The sequence below is a fragment of the Mustela nivalis genome (genome assembly GCF_964662115.1).
Source record: "Mustela nivalis genome assembly, chromosome: 18".
Classification (NCBI taxonomy): Eukaryota; Metazoa; Chordata; class Mammalia; order Carnivora; family Mustelidae; genus Mustela; species Mustela nivalis.
The window spans coordinates 43120-58434 of record NC_139037.1 but is presented as its reverse complement, the minus strand read 5'-3'; the positions used below and the strand labels follow the sequence as shown (position 1 = coordinate 58434).

The 15315-nt window shown below is 45.2% G+C and overlaps 1 protein-coding gene across 1 annotated transcript; it reads right to left on the bottom strand.

Moving 5' to 3' along the window:
* Positions 1–14378, bottom strand: PRDM7 (PR/SET domain 7). Its single transcript, XM_082711367.1, has 10 exons — positions 13651–14378; positions 12251–12404; positions 11726–11849; positions 11205–11312; positions 5390–5439; positions 3228–3384; positions 2491–2592; positions 2005–2276; positions 1535–1602; positions 1–415 (listed from the first exon to the last, which is right to left on the bottom strand). Exons 2-10 carry the CDS (start codon positions 12374–12376, stop codon positions 127–129), a joined length of 1296 nt encoding a protein of 431 aa, XP_082567493.1. The 5' UTR covers positions 12377–12404; positions 13651–14378; the 3' UTR covers positions 1–126.
* Between the last annotated feature and the right edge of the window lie 937 nt (positions 14379–15315).

The window sequence follows — 15315 nt, the reverse complement described above, 5'->3', positions numbered from 1 at the left end:
TTTGTGTATGAAGTATTTAAGAAATCAGAACAGAAATTAAAAATTTAAAAAAAAATGTCCCTAAGAGTCCCATGCCTGTGAATTCTGAATTATATCTGACGCATCGGAATTGCAACTGCATTGACTTTAGACAGGGTTTACTCTACTTAAGAGTTGGACTGTGGAAACTGCCCAGGAGATCTCTTCTTTCTCTTTCTGTTTTGAAGAGCAGTGGTGCCCACCTTTCTCTGCCGTGAGCTCGCTCTTCCACTTGCTTCCCCACTTGATGCCCAGCTCCTGGCCATACTCGTCCCCATACCAGACCAGCAGTTCGCAGCCTGGCCTGATGACCCGGCAGGTTCGGTAGAAGATCTGCCTGCGATACTGAAAGGCCACCAGGTTCTGCTCCTCATCATCCCTGGCACAGTTCACATACCTGGGAAAGAGGACCAGAGGAGGTCAGTTCCCACCACCTGAAGGCCTCCATGCTGTTACGCCACCCACTCCCCCACTGCTCCTCAGGGAATGCCCTGCTCATATTCAAGCCTCCATCAAAACAGCCTATGAATTTCCATCTCTAAGTTCTGCTCACTGCCCTCAGTCGGCCTAGAAGGCTCTCCCCCTTGCCTGCTTAACCATTTTTCAAATCCCAACTCCAGACTCACCATCACTTTGATTGGTCACAAAGACCAGTGACATCTAGTTTCTCTAAACTAAATTAAGTTCTGTTTTATAGCATGGTGTTTGGTCATGGACTCTGCTTCTAGACCACTTACGCATCATTCCATACTCAGCCCAAATTTATCTTCCTTTAGAGGCCTTTCTCCAATCTCCCCATACCCTGTCTGAAACATGCATCCCCCAAGTTCCCACAGAACCTTGGAGCTCTCTCTGTCTTGCACAACAACAAAGGAAAACAATATTTATTCACATAATGCATCCCCTGCTAACCTGTGAGCCCCTCAAGGAAAGGGGCTGGATCATGAAGTGCAGAGGCCTGTGGCCATTCTGCAACCCATTTTTACACAGGTTTCAGAACCAGTTCTACTAGAACTGAGGCTAGGAAGAGCTGCTGCCCTCACGCATTAAAGGTCCCTTGTTCTAGGTTATCCCTATACTGTGTGCCCTTGAAAAGTAGGGAGATTATAGTTAAATATTCCTAAAGTCAATTCTCTACTGTCTATATGCAATATGTCTTCCACAGGACATGGGTTGCATACTATGTGTAAGTAATGAACTCCACTGTGGAACACAGTAATTGCTCATGAATGTTGAGTTGATAAATTAAAGTGTGAATCCAGCGTTCCTCATGAATCTGGGCTCCTCAGGGGTTTTTCCAGGGTTCAAATTTTATCTAGCATATTTTGTGGACATATACTATGTTCTTAGCTCCTTTTTACCAAAACTGTCACTCGAAGTGAAAGAGCATTATAAGGAGAAAAATGTGGAACAGAGGATTGAGGGAGACCATTGAGGGGGCATGACAAGAAGGAAAGGAGCATGGGTTTGTGACGGTGAATGTTTTCTCTGGAAGCCAGAACCCTGTTGGCCTTACCTCATCCAGTTGGCCCAAGAGTTATCTTTTCCATCCACGTACTCATAGCAGTTTCTTCCTTTGGTGATCTGAGTTTGAGAAAGGGAAATTAAAGACTTTTTTTTTTTTTTTTGGTGGGGAGGTAATAGAGGGATTATTTTACTCTCCTGCGATCTGTGCTCTTCCAGCCTGCATGGGATCAGTCCCCAGTGTGACCACATGATGTGCTCCTTAGTCATCACCTACACATCTGGGTCACTTTGTCAATTCAGGGCAGGGGTCTCACAAGGAAGGAACCTGTTTGTGTCTATATGATTATGTCTACTCTTACCCTCTGATTTTTAAGTAGGAGCTCCAGGTTCATGCAAAGTCCACTCAGTACACAGAGCTAGCCATGTTATAACCCCCATCCACATAGAAGGTGATGTCCTCCCAATCCATAGGAGGGTTGTGGGAAGCCAGAGGGTAGGGGAAGAGATGATGGTTCTCACCAACCAGGAGTATCCACTGTTGGCTGCCTCTTCATCTTCTGTGATTTGGCCCTCATAGGGGCCAAAGTGTAGCCCCAATGGCAGATCAGATGCCTCATTCCATACTCCAAGCCCAGCCTGAGGGATGCCTGATGGTCTGATTCTCAGCCCAGGGGGCAGAGTGAGGGCTGAGCGGTTGGGTTGCCCCTTGTCCACTGCACTGTCCTTTACAAATGTAGGGGGCCCGTGAACAGCACAGCTGTCAATGAAGAAGTTCTGACACTTCTCACAATCTGGAGGCGAGAGCAACAGGGATTAGGAAAGGATTTTGCATGTTCCTGGACTTGAGCAGTTTCAGAAACAGCTCAACACTCACATCATTTGGCCTCTACCTTGTACTCCCAGTCACTAGAGGGAGGGGATAATTTGGGGACCCGAGGACAAGACCCAGTTACAGTATCAGGAGAGAACAAATTCCTTTGAGAGTCGGCCAAGATGGCCACTTACAGAGGTAATCATCATCCTGGGGCTCGCTGACCTCCTGGTATGCAAGGCTCTTCCTTTCTCGTAGACTATACATCTTTACTTCAACATCCTTCCTCCTGAGTTCTGAGTTGGAAAAGAATATGTGAGAGAGGTTGGTGGGGTCTGGAGTGTTAGTCCCTGTTTTGTCAGAAAACATACCATCTCCTTTGATAAATTATTACCTGTCCTTCTATATACTCTGTTCTCTGCTGTCCCCAAACTATTCAGAGTGTAAGATTCCATACTGACTAGAGATGGCTAATTCAATTTTACTTTTTTCGCCATTATCAGATTAATCTTTGTAATCTTTCCTCTTAGAAAATGGTTCATTCACATATTTCTTTATTCAGAAAATATTTGTTGAGGGCACATTATATGTCAGGCATTGAGCAAGGGCCTGGGCATTCAACACCAAGAAAGTATGGTTTTTATTATCACCAAGGGATTTATTGGACAACTTGCGTGGGTCAATTATTTTATGTTAAATTAATGCTTTCAAATTAATGCTATACATCTTTATCTTCATTCTACAGATTTGAATTCAGGAGCTCAGAGAATTTATAAGATTTGTCCAAGGCCTCAATGTTAACTACGGGTCTCAGGTAAGTCTAGCTTAAACCCAGGCCTAGGCAAAGTCTGTCCCACATACCTACATTGTATTCATCAACCTTTCTGGAGAACTTAGAGGGACTAAAAATCCCCATATTATTTTTTCTTACCCAGTTTTCGTAGGGAGTGATGTCCAGAGGTACTTGCTTCTCCAGGATGGGACACTGGTTTCTGGCCCTGCTCTGAGCCACTTGTGTTCAGCAACTTTGCTGTTTCTGATAATTCCTTCAAACTAGATTCATTACTTAATGGCGCTCTGGGTACTCCCTTCAATGTGAGAATCACATATTAAAAGACAACATGCATTTCTTTATTCCTTTAAGGCTTATGGTGTGTTTTCACATGCATTACTTTAGTTAGTACTTCAACAACCCTTGGGAATACTTAGAGAGTCTGAATACTAGAGGGAAAAGAAAGGGCATATGTGGGTATCAAATATGAGAATAGAACCCATGGCTTAAGGCTCTTTCCCCTTAAATTTCTCAAATTTTTCCATAAAAGTGAGAGTGAGGGAGGGAGATTACTTGGGAAGACAAGTTGGAGAATCACTATCCTCTGTGATAGTGAGATAGAAGGTGATGAGGGCTCGTAGAGGAAAAGAGGAGATCTTCTGTAAACTAGTGGATATTTGATGGAGGAGGAAATGGAGGCAAATGGAGGGGACGGCACACAACTGGAAAATAGGTGACATGAGTAGAGAGATGGGGAAGAAAACAAAGGGTTGGTAGAAATGGATCTAAACACTAAAAAAAAAAAAAAAAAAAGGAAGAAAGAAAGAAAAAAAAAAAAGGATGCTAAAGTTTCCATTTGCCAATAGACTTTTTTTATTATGGTGAAGTAATTTCCATTACAAATAGAAAGACTATTTGTAATTAGATTAGCTGGTTCCTGTCAATTTTGTTTGAATAAGGTTGTAGCACCAGCTAAGTCTCTTCAGTTTCCTGATCTATAAATTGGTATATATACTAATTATTAATGTTGTAGAAGACAGAAAATATTATAATGATCATCAAATCGTTTGGTGAGGTATTTAATATAGTCAGAATAAGAGGTTACAATTTACCCTCTCAATTGTGCCCATGTTCAAAATCTAAATCACAGATATTATTTTTAGTATTCCTTGAACTTTTTATTTTTTGTTTAATCTGTAAATGCAGAGTTTCTCATGCAGAAAACATTGAGGGGCCCTCTGGTGCCTTAAGCTGGGCCTGGGACTTCTGAGAAGAAAGAGCTTGCCGTGTGGAGGCAGTCTACACAAATAATTCTGAACAAAATGAGAGTTGTCTAATGAGAGCTCAGAGGAAGCAGTTGTTGTTTTCTCCTACAAGTATGAGCATTTTAGATCAGTTCCAGATACCTATCTGGAGTTTCTAATGAATATTATGCAACCTATATGAAATCTTGAAGTCATTTTATTGGTTGTTTCTCAATCAGCAAACCTGAAACTACTCAGGGCTGGGAGATACTTCCTCTTACTAGAATGGGAGGCTCTCAGAGCCTATCTTCTGCAGGAGGAGCCTAGCTTCTGCATCTGGGATCATCCAGTGCATGAATTGCTAGTATATTTGTAAGCTTCTCTTATTTAGAGGGTCTTAGCTCATCTCTCACTTTAGCATAATAGAAAAGAACTGAGGTTGAAATCACCAAATGAATGTTGCAAATTTTACAAAACTCTGAAAGTTTTTTTTTTTTTTTAAGATTTTATTTATTTATTTGACAGACAAGTAGACAGAGAGGCAGGCAGAGAGAGAGAGAGGAGGAGGAAGGCTCCCTGCTGAGCAGAGAGCCTGATGTGGGGTTTGATCCCAGGACCCTGGGATCATGACCTGAGCCGAAGGCAGAGGCTTTTAGCCCACTGAGCCACCCAGGTGCCCCAAAACTCTGAAAGTTTTAATGAGCTTATAAGTGGTTTAGAGAAGGAGCTTAGGATTAGACTGCACTATCACTGGTCCTGTGATCTCAGGTATATAATCAAACATGTCTTTGTCTTAATTTGTTCATCTATAAATGGTGATATTTATAGTACCCACCTCATAGGGTTGTTGTAAGGTTTAAGTAAGTTTATTCATGTGAATGTTTAAAGTCTGAAGTGCAGTGAAAATAAAACAAGTGGTTGCTAATATCATTGCTGTTTGTATTAGCTATTAAAATGATGAAGATATTGGATATTGTGCTAAAGAGATCAGGAAAGGAAGGCATCAGCTACTATTCTTACCTGTGCTTAAATCCACGAGAAAGATTTTCTTGTCCACAGGTTTTGGGAAATACTCACCTTCTGGTGTTTACTCTGCTCCATTTTGAATGCCACCCAAGAAGGTCTGACTATAAAATGATAAGAAATCAGTGTTTTTTTTTTTTTTTTTAAGACTTATTTACCTATTTGACAGATAGAGATCACAAGTAGGCAGAGAGACAGGCAGAGAGAGAGGAGGAAGCAGGCTCCCCGCTGAGCAGAGAGCCTGATGCGGGACTCGATCCCAGGACCCTGGGATCATGACCTGAGCCGAAGGCAGAGGCTTTAACCCACTGAGCCACCCAGGCGCCCCAGAAATCAGTGTTCTGGTTGGCAAATGTTTCCAAACTCTAGAGGCTCTCACTAGAGACACAGAATTCTTAACCATGGAGTGTCGAGTACGTGGATTATCAAGGGGTGATTAGAAAATGGTTTCTGAAGTATCATCACAGCCCATGCTGCTACTGGTGGCATGAACTAATTTACCTAAAATGTTAAAAAAATACACAAAACCTCATTTATGCTTCATACTATGTTCATAAGTTATCTATTACACATATGAAAACATATGCCATGAACTTCTATGGCAAAAATACTCAACAAACTGAGAATTGAATGAAATTACTTCACCATAATAAAAAAGTCTATCTCCCACATCACACTCAACAGTTAAAAACGGAACGTTTTTCCTCTAATATCAAGAACAAGGCAAGGATGTCCACTCTCACTACTTCTATTCAATATAGTACTGGAAGTCCTAGCCAGGGTATTAGGAAGAAAAAAAAGGACATGCATTTTGGAAAGAAAGAGGTAAAATTTTGTTTGTTCACAGATGACATGATCTTAAATGTGGAAAATCCTAAAGATTACACACACACACACACACACATACACACACAACAAACCTGTGAGAACTAACAAATGAATTCAGCAAAGCTTCAGGGTATAAAATTAACACTAAAAAATTGGTTGCATTTAGGTTGCCTGCGTGGCTCAGTCAGTTGAGTGTCTGACTCTTGGTTTTGGCTCTGGTTGTGATCTTGGAGTTGTGATCAAGCCCTATGTTGGGCTCTGTGCTTAGTACAGAGTCTCCTTAGGAGTCTCTCTCTCTCTCTCTCTTTCTTTTTTAAAAAGATTTTATTTATTTATTTATTTGACAGAGATCACAAGCAGGCAGAGAGACAGGCAGAGAGAGAGGAGGAAGCAGGCTCCCTGATGAGCAGAGAGCCTGATGCGGGGCTTGATCCCAGGACCCTGAGATCATGACCTGAGCCGAAGGCAGCAACTTAACCCACTGAGCCACCCAGGTGCCCCAGTCTCTGTCTTTCTTACGCTGAGTGAAATAAGTCAATCAGAGAAAGACAATTATCATATGATCTCCCTGATATGAGGAGATTGAGAGGCAAAGTGAGGAGTTTGGGGGGGCAGGGAAGGAAAAAATGAAACAAGATGGGATCGGGAGGGAGACAAACCATAAGAGACTCTTAATCTCACAAAACAAACTGAGGCTTGGCGGGGAGGGGGTAGGGATAGGGTGGCTGTGTTATGGACATTGGGGAAGGTATATGCTATGGTGAGTGCTGTGAAGTGTGTAAACCTGGCGATTCACAGACCTGTACCACTGGGGCTAATATATTATATGCTAATAAAAAATTAAAAATTAAAAAAAAGAGCCTCTGCCTTTCCATCTCCATCTGCCACTCCCCCCCATCGTGTATGCATGCTCTCTCTCTCTCAAATAAATAAACAAACAGAATTTTTTTTTAAAGATTTTATTTATTTATTTGACAGGCAGAGATCACAAGTAGGCAGAGAGGCAGGCAGAGTGAGAGGAAGAAGCAGGCTCCCCGCTGAGCAGAGAGCCCAATGTGGGGCTTGATCCCAGGACCCTGGGATCATGACCTGAGCTGAAGGCAGAGGCTTAAACCCACTGAGCCACCCAGGGGCCCCAACAAACAGAATGTTAAAGAAAATTAGTAGGGGGTGTGAGGAGATGGGGTAACTAGGTGATGCGTATTAAGGAGGGCAAGTGATGTGATGAGCATTGGGTGTTATACACAACTAATGAATCACTGAACACTACATAAAAAACTAATGATGTACTATATATTGGCTAATTGAACTTAATAAAAAAGTTATCTGCATTTGTATGTACTAACAATGAATAATCCAAAAAGGAAATTAAGAAAACAGTCTTATTTATAATAACACCAAAAGGAATGAAATAATTAGGAGCAAACTTAACCAAGGAGGTATAACATTTGTGCACTGAAAACTACAAAACATTACTGAAGGAATTTAAAGAAGACACAAGTAAATGGAAACACACCCCATGTTCATGGATTAGGGGTCTTAATATCATTAAGATGTCTACACTACAAAGCAATATACAGATTCAATGCAATTCTTATCAAAACCCAAATGGTATTTTTTTTTGCAAAAATAGAAAAAGTCATCTTAAAGTTAATATGAAATTTCAGAGGACCCCAAATGGCCAAAACAATCTTGAGAAAGAAGAACAAAGTTGGAGAACTCACACTTTCTGGATTCAAAACATATTACACGGCTACAGTAATCAAAATAGTATATTATTGGCATAACAACAGACATATAATCTATGGGACAGAATAGAAAGCCCATATAGTTGAATAAACTTTGTAAAGGATGCCAAGAATATAGAATGGGGAAAGGACAAATCTTTTCAACAAATGATGCTGAGAGAATAGAATAGTCACATGCAAAAGAATAAAGATGCCTTAAAAAAGAAGAGCAGGGGCGCCTGGGTGGCTCAGTGGGTAAAGCCGCTGCCTTCGGCTCAGTTCATGATCTCAGGGTCCTGGGATCGAGTCCTGCATCGGGCTCTCTGCTTGGCGGGGAGCCTGCTTCCTCCTCTCTCTCTCTGCCTGCCTCTCTGCCTACTTGTGATCTCTTGTCTGTCAAATAAATAAATTTTAAAAAAATCTTAAAAAAAAAAAAGAAGAAGAGCAAAGCTGGAGGCAACACAATTCTGGACTTCAAGTCCTATTACAAAACTCTAGTAATTAAAACAGTATGGTACTGGCATAAACATAGACACACAGATCAATGGAACAGAACAGAAAACCCAAAAGTGAACCCACAACTATAAGATCAATTGATCTTCAACAAAGCCAGAAAGAATATCCAATGAGAAAATGATAAATCTCTTCAACAAATGGTGTTGGGAAAACAGGACAGCAAGAGAATGAAACTGGGCAACTTCCTTACACCGAACACAAAAATAAATTCAGAATGGATTGAAGACCTAAATGCAAGACCCAATACCATAAGAATCCTGGAGGAGAGCACAGGCAGTGACCTCTTTGCCACTGGTCACAGATACGTCTTTCTAGATATGTCTCCTGAGTCAAGGGAAACAAGCAGAAATAAATTACTGGGACTACATTGAAATGAAAACCTTCTGCATGGTGAAGGAAGCAACCAACAAAATTAAAAGGCTGCCTACAGAATGGGAGAAGATATTTGAAAATGACATATCTTTTTTTTAAACATTTTATTTATTTATTTGACAGTCAGAGACCCCAAGTAGGCAGAGAGGCAGGCAGAGAGAGAGGGGGAAGCAGGCTCCCCGCTGAGCAGAGAGCCTGACGCGGGAGGACCTGGGATCATGACCTGAGCAAAAGGCAGAGGCCTTAGCCCACTGAGCCATCCAGGCACCCCACAAATGACATACCTGATAAAGGGCTACTATTCAAAATATATAAAGAATTTATAAAACTCAACACCTCCAAATGAATAATCCAATTAAAAAATGGGCAGAAGACACGAATAGACTTTTTTTTCAAAAAAAGACATACAGATGGCCAACAGATATGAAAAGATGCTCGCTGTCACTGATCATCAGGGAAATACAAATAAAAGCTACAGAAGATGTCATCTCACACCTGTCACAGTGACTACAATCAACAACACAGGGTGAGGATGTGGAGAAAGGGGAACCTTCTTGCACTGTTGGTGAGAATGCAAACTAGTGCAGCTATTCCAGAAAACAGAATGGAGTTTCCTAAAAAGTTAAAAACAGAACTACCCTATGATCCAGCAATTGCACTACTAGACATTACGCAAAGAATAAAAAGTACTGATTCAAAGGGATACATGCACCCCAGTGTTTATACCATCAATACCTACAATAGCCAAACTGCGGAAACAGTCCAAGTGTCCAACTGACAAATGGATAAAGAAGATGTTTATATATACATATACATATAAATATATCTATATCTCTATATAATATATATGAATATTAGCTATAAAAAAGAATGAAATCTTGCCATTTGCAACAACATGGATGGAGCAAGAGTATTATACTATGTGACGTTCAGAGAAGGATAATCACCACATGATTTCACTGATGTGTGGAATTTAAGAAACAAAACAAATGAGCAAAGGGGAAAAAAAGAGGCAAACCAAGAAACAAATTCCAAACTACAGAGGAGAACACTCTGATGGTTACCAGGGGGGACGTGGGTGAGGGGATGCGTTAAATAGGTTATGGGGATTAAGGAGTGCACTTATCATGATAAGCACAGGTTGCATGGAAGTGTTGATTGCTAGATTACATACCTGAAACTAATGTAACAACACTGTATGTTAACTAACTGGAATTAAAATGAAAACTTAAAAAAAGTGAAGATGGACCTTTCCATAATTACCTCAAACCCTCATCCAGAATTAAGACTCTGGATCATTGTGGGGTAACACGATTATGTGTGTGATTAAATAAACATAAGCAAGGATGTATCTTTACATATGTTCGTCATATTCTCTTCTAAGACATTTAATCCAATAACTGAGTAACAGGAATCACGGAGATTATCTCTTTGGTGGACTTGCAGTCTAATTAAGGTTTCTTTAACTTCCCTTTCATTAGGTAATAATGTTTAGGAAAAACAGCCTTTTTAAAAAGAATGATGAATTTTAAATATGTAAAAAGGTGTGGAGAATCATATGTAAAACCTATATATCCACCACCATTCAGCCTTATCTCAACATTCTGCCACAATTATATATCTTTATTTTTTATTTTTATCTTTATAGCTTTTAACTTCTTTTTTAAAATTCAAAAACAAAAATAAAAACAAATAGAAAAATAGGGCACCTGGGTGGCTCAATTGGTTAAGTGTTTGCCTTCAGCTCAGGTCATGACACAGGGCCCTGGCCTTGGCCTGCTTCAGGCTCCCGGCTTGCCGGGGAGTCTGTTTCTCCCTCTCTGTCTGCTCCTCCCCCAACCTGGTCTCTTGTGCACGTGCTCTCTCTCTCTCTCTCTCTCTCTCAATCAAATAAATGGAATCTTTAAAAAAAGAGAGATAACTAGCCGAGACACAGCAGAACCACTTGCCACCCTTTCCATTTTCTCTGATAACTATTCTGAATTTGGCATTTCTTTTGTTTTTATATGTTTACCAACTATTATACACTATTAGTGTATTTACAAATGATATAATTATTGTCCACATTTAAAAACTTTATATGGGGGCGCCTGGGGGGCTCCGTGGGTTAAAGCCTCTGCCTTCGGCTCAGGTCATGATCCCAGGGTCCTGGGATCGAGCCCCGCATCGGGCTCTCTGCTCCGCGGGGAGCCTGCTTCCCCCGCTCTCTCTGCCTCTCTGCCTACTTGTGATCTCTGTCTTTCAATAGATAAAAATCTTAAAAAAAAAAAACTTTATATGAATACCCTCTTACTATATGATATGCTGTTTTACATCTTGGGTCTATGTTTTTAAGGAAAGAGTTTCCTTTCTTGACCCCGGAGATACAGCTGAGCCCTGAACCTTGGGTTTCAGGAGGAAACCCCACATCTCCCTGGCCCCCTCACCTTGCTGCCTTGGCGTCCATTCTTCATCCGAATCCTCACTGTCATCTACTTGCGGTATGATGGCCTGCCTGCGGTGACACATGAAAGCCGGTCGAGGGGCTCTGAGACCTGGAAAGAAGCAGACTTCTGGTCCTCAGAGGGAAGAGCCAGAAGGAGGAACCAAGCGCAGTGGCAGTGGACAGTACCACCCAGTCAGGGCGACTCCACTGGTGGAGTTGGGAGCAGGGCAGGGGCTGGTGGAGTTGGGAGCAGGGCAGGGGCTGGCGGAGTTGGGAGCAGGGCAGGGGCTGGCGGAGTTGGGAGCAGGGCAGGGGCTGGTGGAGTTGGGAGCAGGGCAGGGGGTGAGTTCTGCATCGCCAGCGCGAGCCCTACACTGGTCGGGGAGAACACAATTTCGCTCCAGATTTGTCTTCTCACGGAAGGGAACTAGGAGCAGACGGAGCCACTGCGGAGGCCAACGACGAGCGGGCCGCAGGCCCGGCTGTTTCCCAGGCTCCTCAGCACCCAGCACTTCCGGTTACCTATAGTGATCAGGGCTTCGTAGTTCCTTTTCACATTCCTGTATCGGACTTTCTCCCAGTCTCCCATCTCTGTCCATTCTTCCTTGGAGAAGTACACGGAAATGTCTTTGAAAGCATCTTTGGCCTGGGAAAGGGTTCCGTCAGTGGCTTACTGACCCCAGTGGACTTCGAGCTGGCCCTCCCCCCACCTTAAATGTAGGGCATTCCCCGAGTCCTCGGAGCGCTCCTGTGAAGCGCGGTGAAGAGCTGCTCCCGCTCGGGAGGGTGTCCTGGTGAAGCGAACAAGCGCGGAGCGTTCCCTAGCTGTCTCCTGACAAAGAGCCATCGCTGATGGTTCTGTCCTGCGTCCCCTCGCCCATCCTGTAAAGGAGCAAGCGCCTCCACCCTGTGTCCACGCGTGGAGAGGCTCCCCCGCCGGTGGCGGCCAGGAGTCGGTGGTGCTCCAGGGAGCAGCTCCTTGTCACCGCCCCTCCTCGACCTTCCTACAGACCGTGCTCAGAGCCCAGCTCCTCCCACACCTCTCACCGGGGGCTTCCACCCTGTTCTCCCCGCGTCTCTCTCAGGGGTCTCCTCTGGGGGCCGGCTGAGGCTCCTGGTGCTGGGCCCTCCGGGCAGGCCCTGCTCGGACTCTGAGGCCGTCCGTGGTCGCATGAGTCTCTCTGCCCCAAGGCCAAAGCGCCTGTGGAAGAAGAAGGTGCTGAGAGTGGGTGACAGCCCAGACCACTGCCCAGAGACGTGTCTGTCTTCCCCATTTGGGCGGGGGGGGGGGGGGGGTCCAGAACGAGAACACGTGGCGGCCCCAGAGAGGATTAGAAGATGCAGGCGAGGTCTGGGGTCTTGGTGGCAGGGGGTCTCTCCTGGCCTTGACAGACACCCTAAGGAGAGCTAGGTTTTGTTTCTTTTATTCCTTGCAGCTCGGCCGTCTGAGGGAGGGAGGCTGGAGGGATGTGGCTGCCGGGCGTCCTGAGGCGTTGGCTGGGAGTCCTGAGGTGCCCGAGGAGCACGGAGGAGGCCTGGGGGGCCCTGACGGCTGGGGCTGCTGACAGACGCCCACAGCTCTGCTCCAGGGAGAGGAGGTGAGTGCTTCCCAAAGGAGGGTTTCTCGGGATGCCCCACGGGGGATTCTGGAAAAATGTGGTGTGAGCAGTCTGGCTCTCCAAGGGACAGAGAGATCCCGGGCCGAGGGGATGTGGTCTCACTCGTGGGAGGGGTTGGGGGCTCTCATGTCAAGGGTATCTGGGGCGTCCGGCAGAGGACATCTGGGGTTCCTCAGGCTGACGGTGTTGGCAGTCTCTCAGGACAAGATCTGGGGTCTTTCAGGCTGGAGAGATTGAGAATGCTCAGGCTGAGAGAATTTGGGATCTAGGAGACTGAAGAGATTAGAGGTCTCGCGTTCTAAGATCCGAAGTCTCTCGTGAACCGGCTTTAGGTTTTCTGACGTGGAGGTTCCTTGGGGTCTGCGGAGCCGGAGGGATTTCCGAGCTCGCAGGCTGGTGGTCCTCAGGGTCTCTGAGGCTGGGGGGATGTGCTCTCTGTGGGCGTACATTTCGGGTGTCTCGGGTGAGGGTTTTGGGGGTGCCTCCGCCGAGGGTGATTGGTGTTACTCAGGGGGATTTGGGCCTCTAAGTATTAGGGATTTAGTGTTTCTCTGGGTGAGGGATTTGAGGTTTCTGCAGCTGAGGTGCTTAGGGGTTGGAGGGGTCTCCCACCGAGCTGTGAGGACCCCCCAAGGCAGAGGAATTGCGTTCCCTTGAGGCGGCGAGATTTGGTGTCCCTGCGGCTGAGGGGAATTGGAGCCAGACAGGGTGAGGGGTCCCAGGGTCTCCCGGGTGGGGTTTGAAGGTTTCAGAGTCAGGGTTTACAACAGTTTCACAGGGCACTGCAGGGGCGTCCGTGTTCCCGTCAGTCTCCCTGGAGGCCCTCACCGCCCACCCGGGTCTGGCGCCCTCGCAGAGCCCACGCGCGCTTCCAGCCTGGCGAGAAGTGAGACGCGGCGGTCGGCGCGACACCGGCTTGTACTGCCGTGTCAGGCAGAAGCCACCAATCAGCGTTGCAAGCAAAGTAGCCTTTCCAATCGGCGTGCAGGAGGGGCCTGAGGGGGCGGAGCGTAGGGCCAGCCGTGTGTGTCAGTCACCGGCAGAACCCCACCGCCGTGGACGGTCCCGCCCCACCGCGCGGGGATTGGCTACTCGGAGTCCAGTACGTGCCTGTCAAGAAACAGCAGCGCGCAGGCGCAGTATGGCAGTTTTCCTTGACTCTTCGGTACGCAGACGCTGGTGAAGGCGGGGCAGGGCAGGAGACCGAGCCGAGTCCACTGCAGCCCAGGCTGAGCCTAGCGCGTTGAGCTGACCGCAGGTCTTTAGGGTGGACCTGGCACAAAGATTCTTTGCTCGACCAGACTTTCAGGCCCTGGAAGGGTCTCCTGGGCCATCTGTGCCCTTCCTTATAGAATCCATCTTTAGGGGCGCCTGGGTAGCTCAGTGGGTTAAAGCCTCTGCCTTCCGCTCAGGTCATGATCTCAGGGTCCTGGAATCGAGCCCCGCATCGGGCTCTCTGCTCAGCGGGGAGCCTGCTTCCTCCTCTCTCTGACTGCCTCTCTGCCTACTTGTGATCTCTGTCTGTCAAATAAATAAATAAATAAAAATTATAAAAAAAAAAAGAATCCATCTTTAGCAATAGCTGGATGTGACCATTTAGTGTACAATGAATATCGCATTACATTCAGGGGACAACTGTGTAATTCAGTAATGTGTGATGAAACAAAGTATGGACATCAAATAAAGTCTACACGGCTCAAAGCTTTAAACCCGACAAACGGAAGAGCAGGTATATTAGAAAACCACTGAGAATTCTTTATGTTTTCTCTTTTTCTCTTTCTTTCTTTCTTTCTTTCTTTCTTTCTTTCTTTCTTTCTTTCTTTCTTTCTTTTCTTCTTTTTTTTTGAGAGAGAGCATGAGGTGGGGGGCGGTGGTGAGGGGCAGAGGGAGGGAGAGAGAGTAGAGAGATGAAAGAGAGAATCTCAGGCAGGTTCCATGCCCAGTGAGGAGTCTGGATTGGGGCTCGAGGTGGGACTCCATCCAGGGCTCGATCTCAGGACCCTTAGTTCATGACCTGAGCTGAAATCCAAAGACGGATGCTTAACTAACTGAGCACTCAGGTGCTGCCACTCAGAATTCTTAAGCTAAAAGTGGAAGTGGCATTTGTGAGTAAAAACCGTGTTTAAATAATGTAGGTCTCAAAGTCATCAGAAGTAGTGTTGGCTTAGTAGAATGATACAGCAAAGATTAGCATGCTTCCTGTTCAAGGATGACATGCACATCTGTGAAGTGCTCCATACTAAAAAAAGAAGAAAAGTCATCAGAAGGAAGGAGACATAAATAAAATCAAAGGAAAAAAAAAAAAACCCTGAAATTGAAGGAGCAGGAGGCTGAGGACAAAGCAAAAGCTGGCGCCTTGCACCCCCCCCTTCACCCGCTCCCCTCCATATGTGTAGCATTCCTCAGGTACCCCTGACTGCCATAAAACGATAAATAGTTAACTTGAAGAGATCACAGTCCTGCAAGGTAGGAGTTTCCCTTGGTTTGCAAATG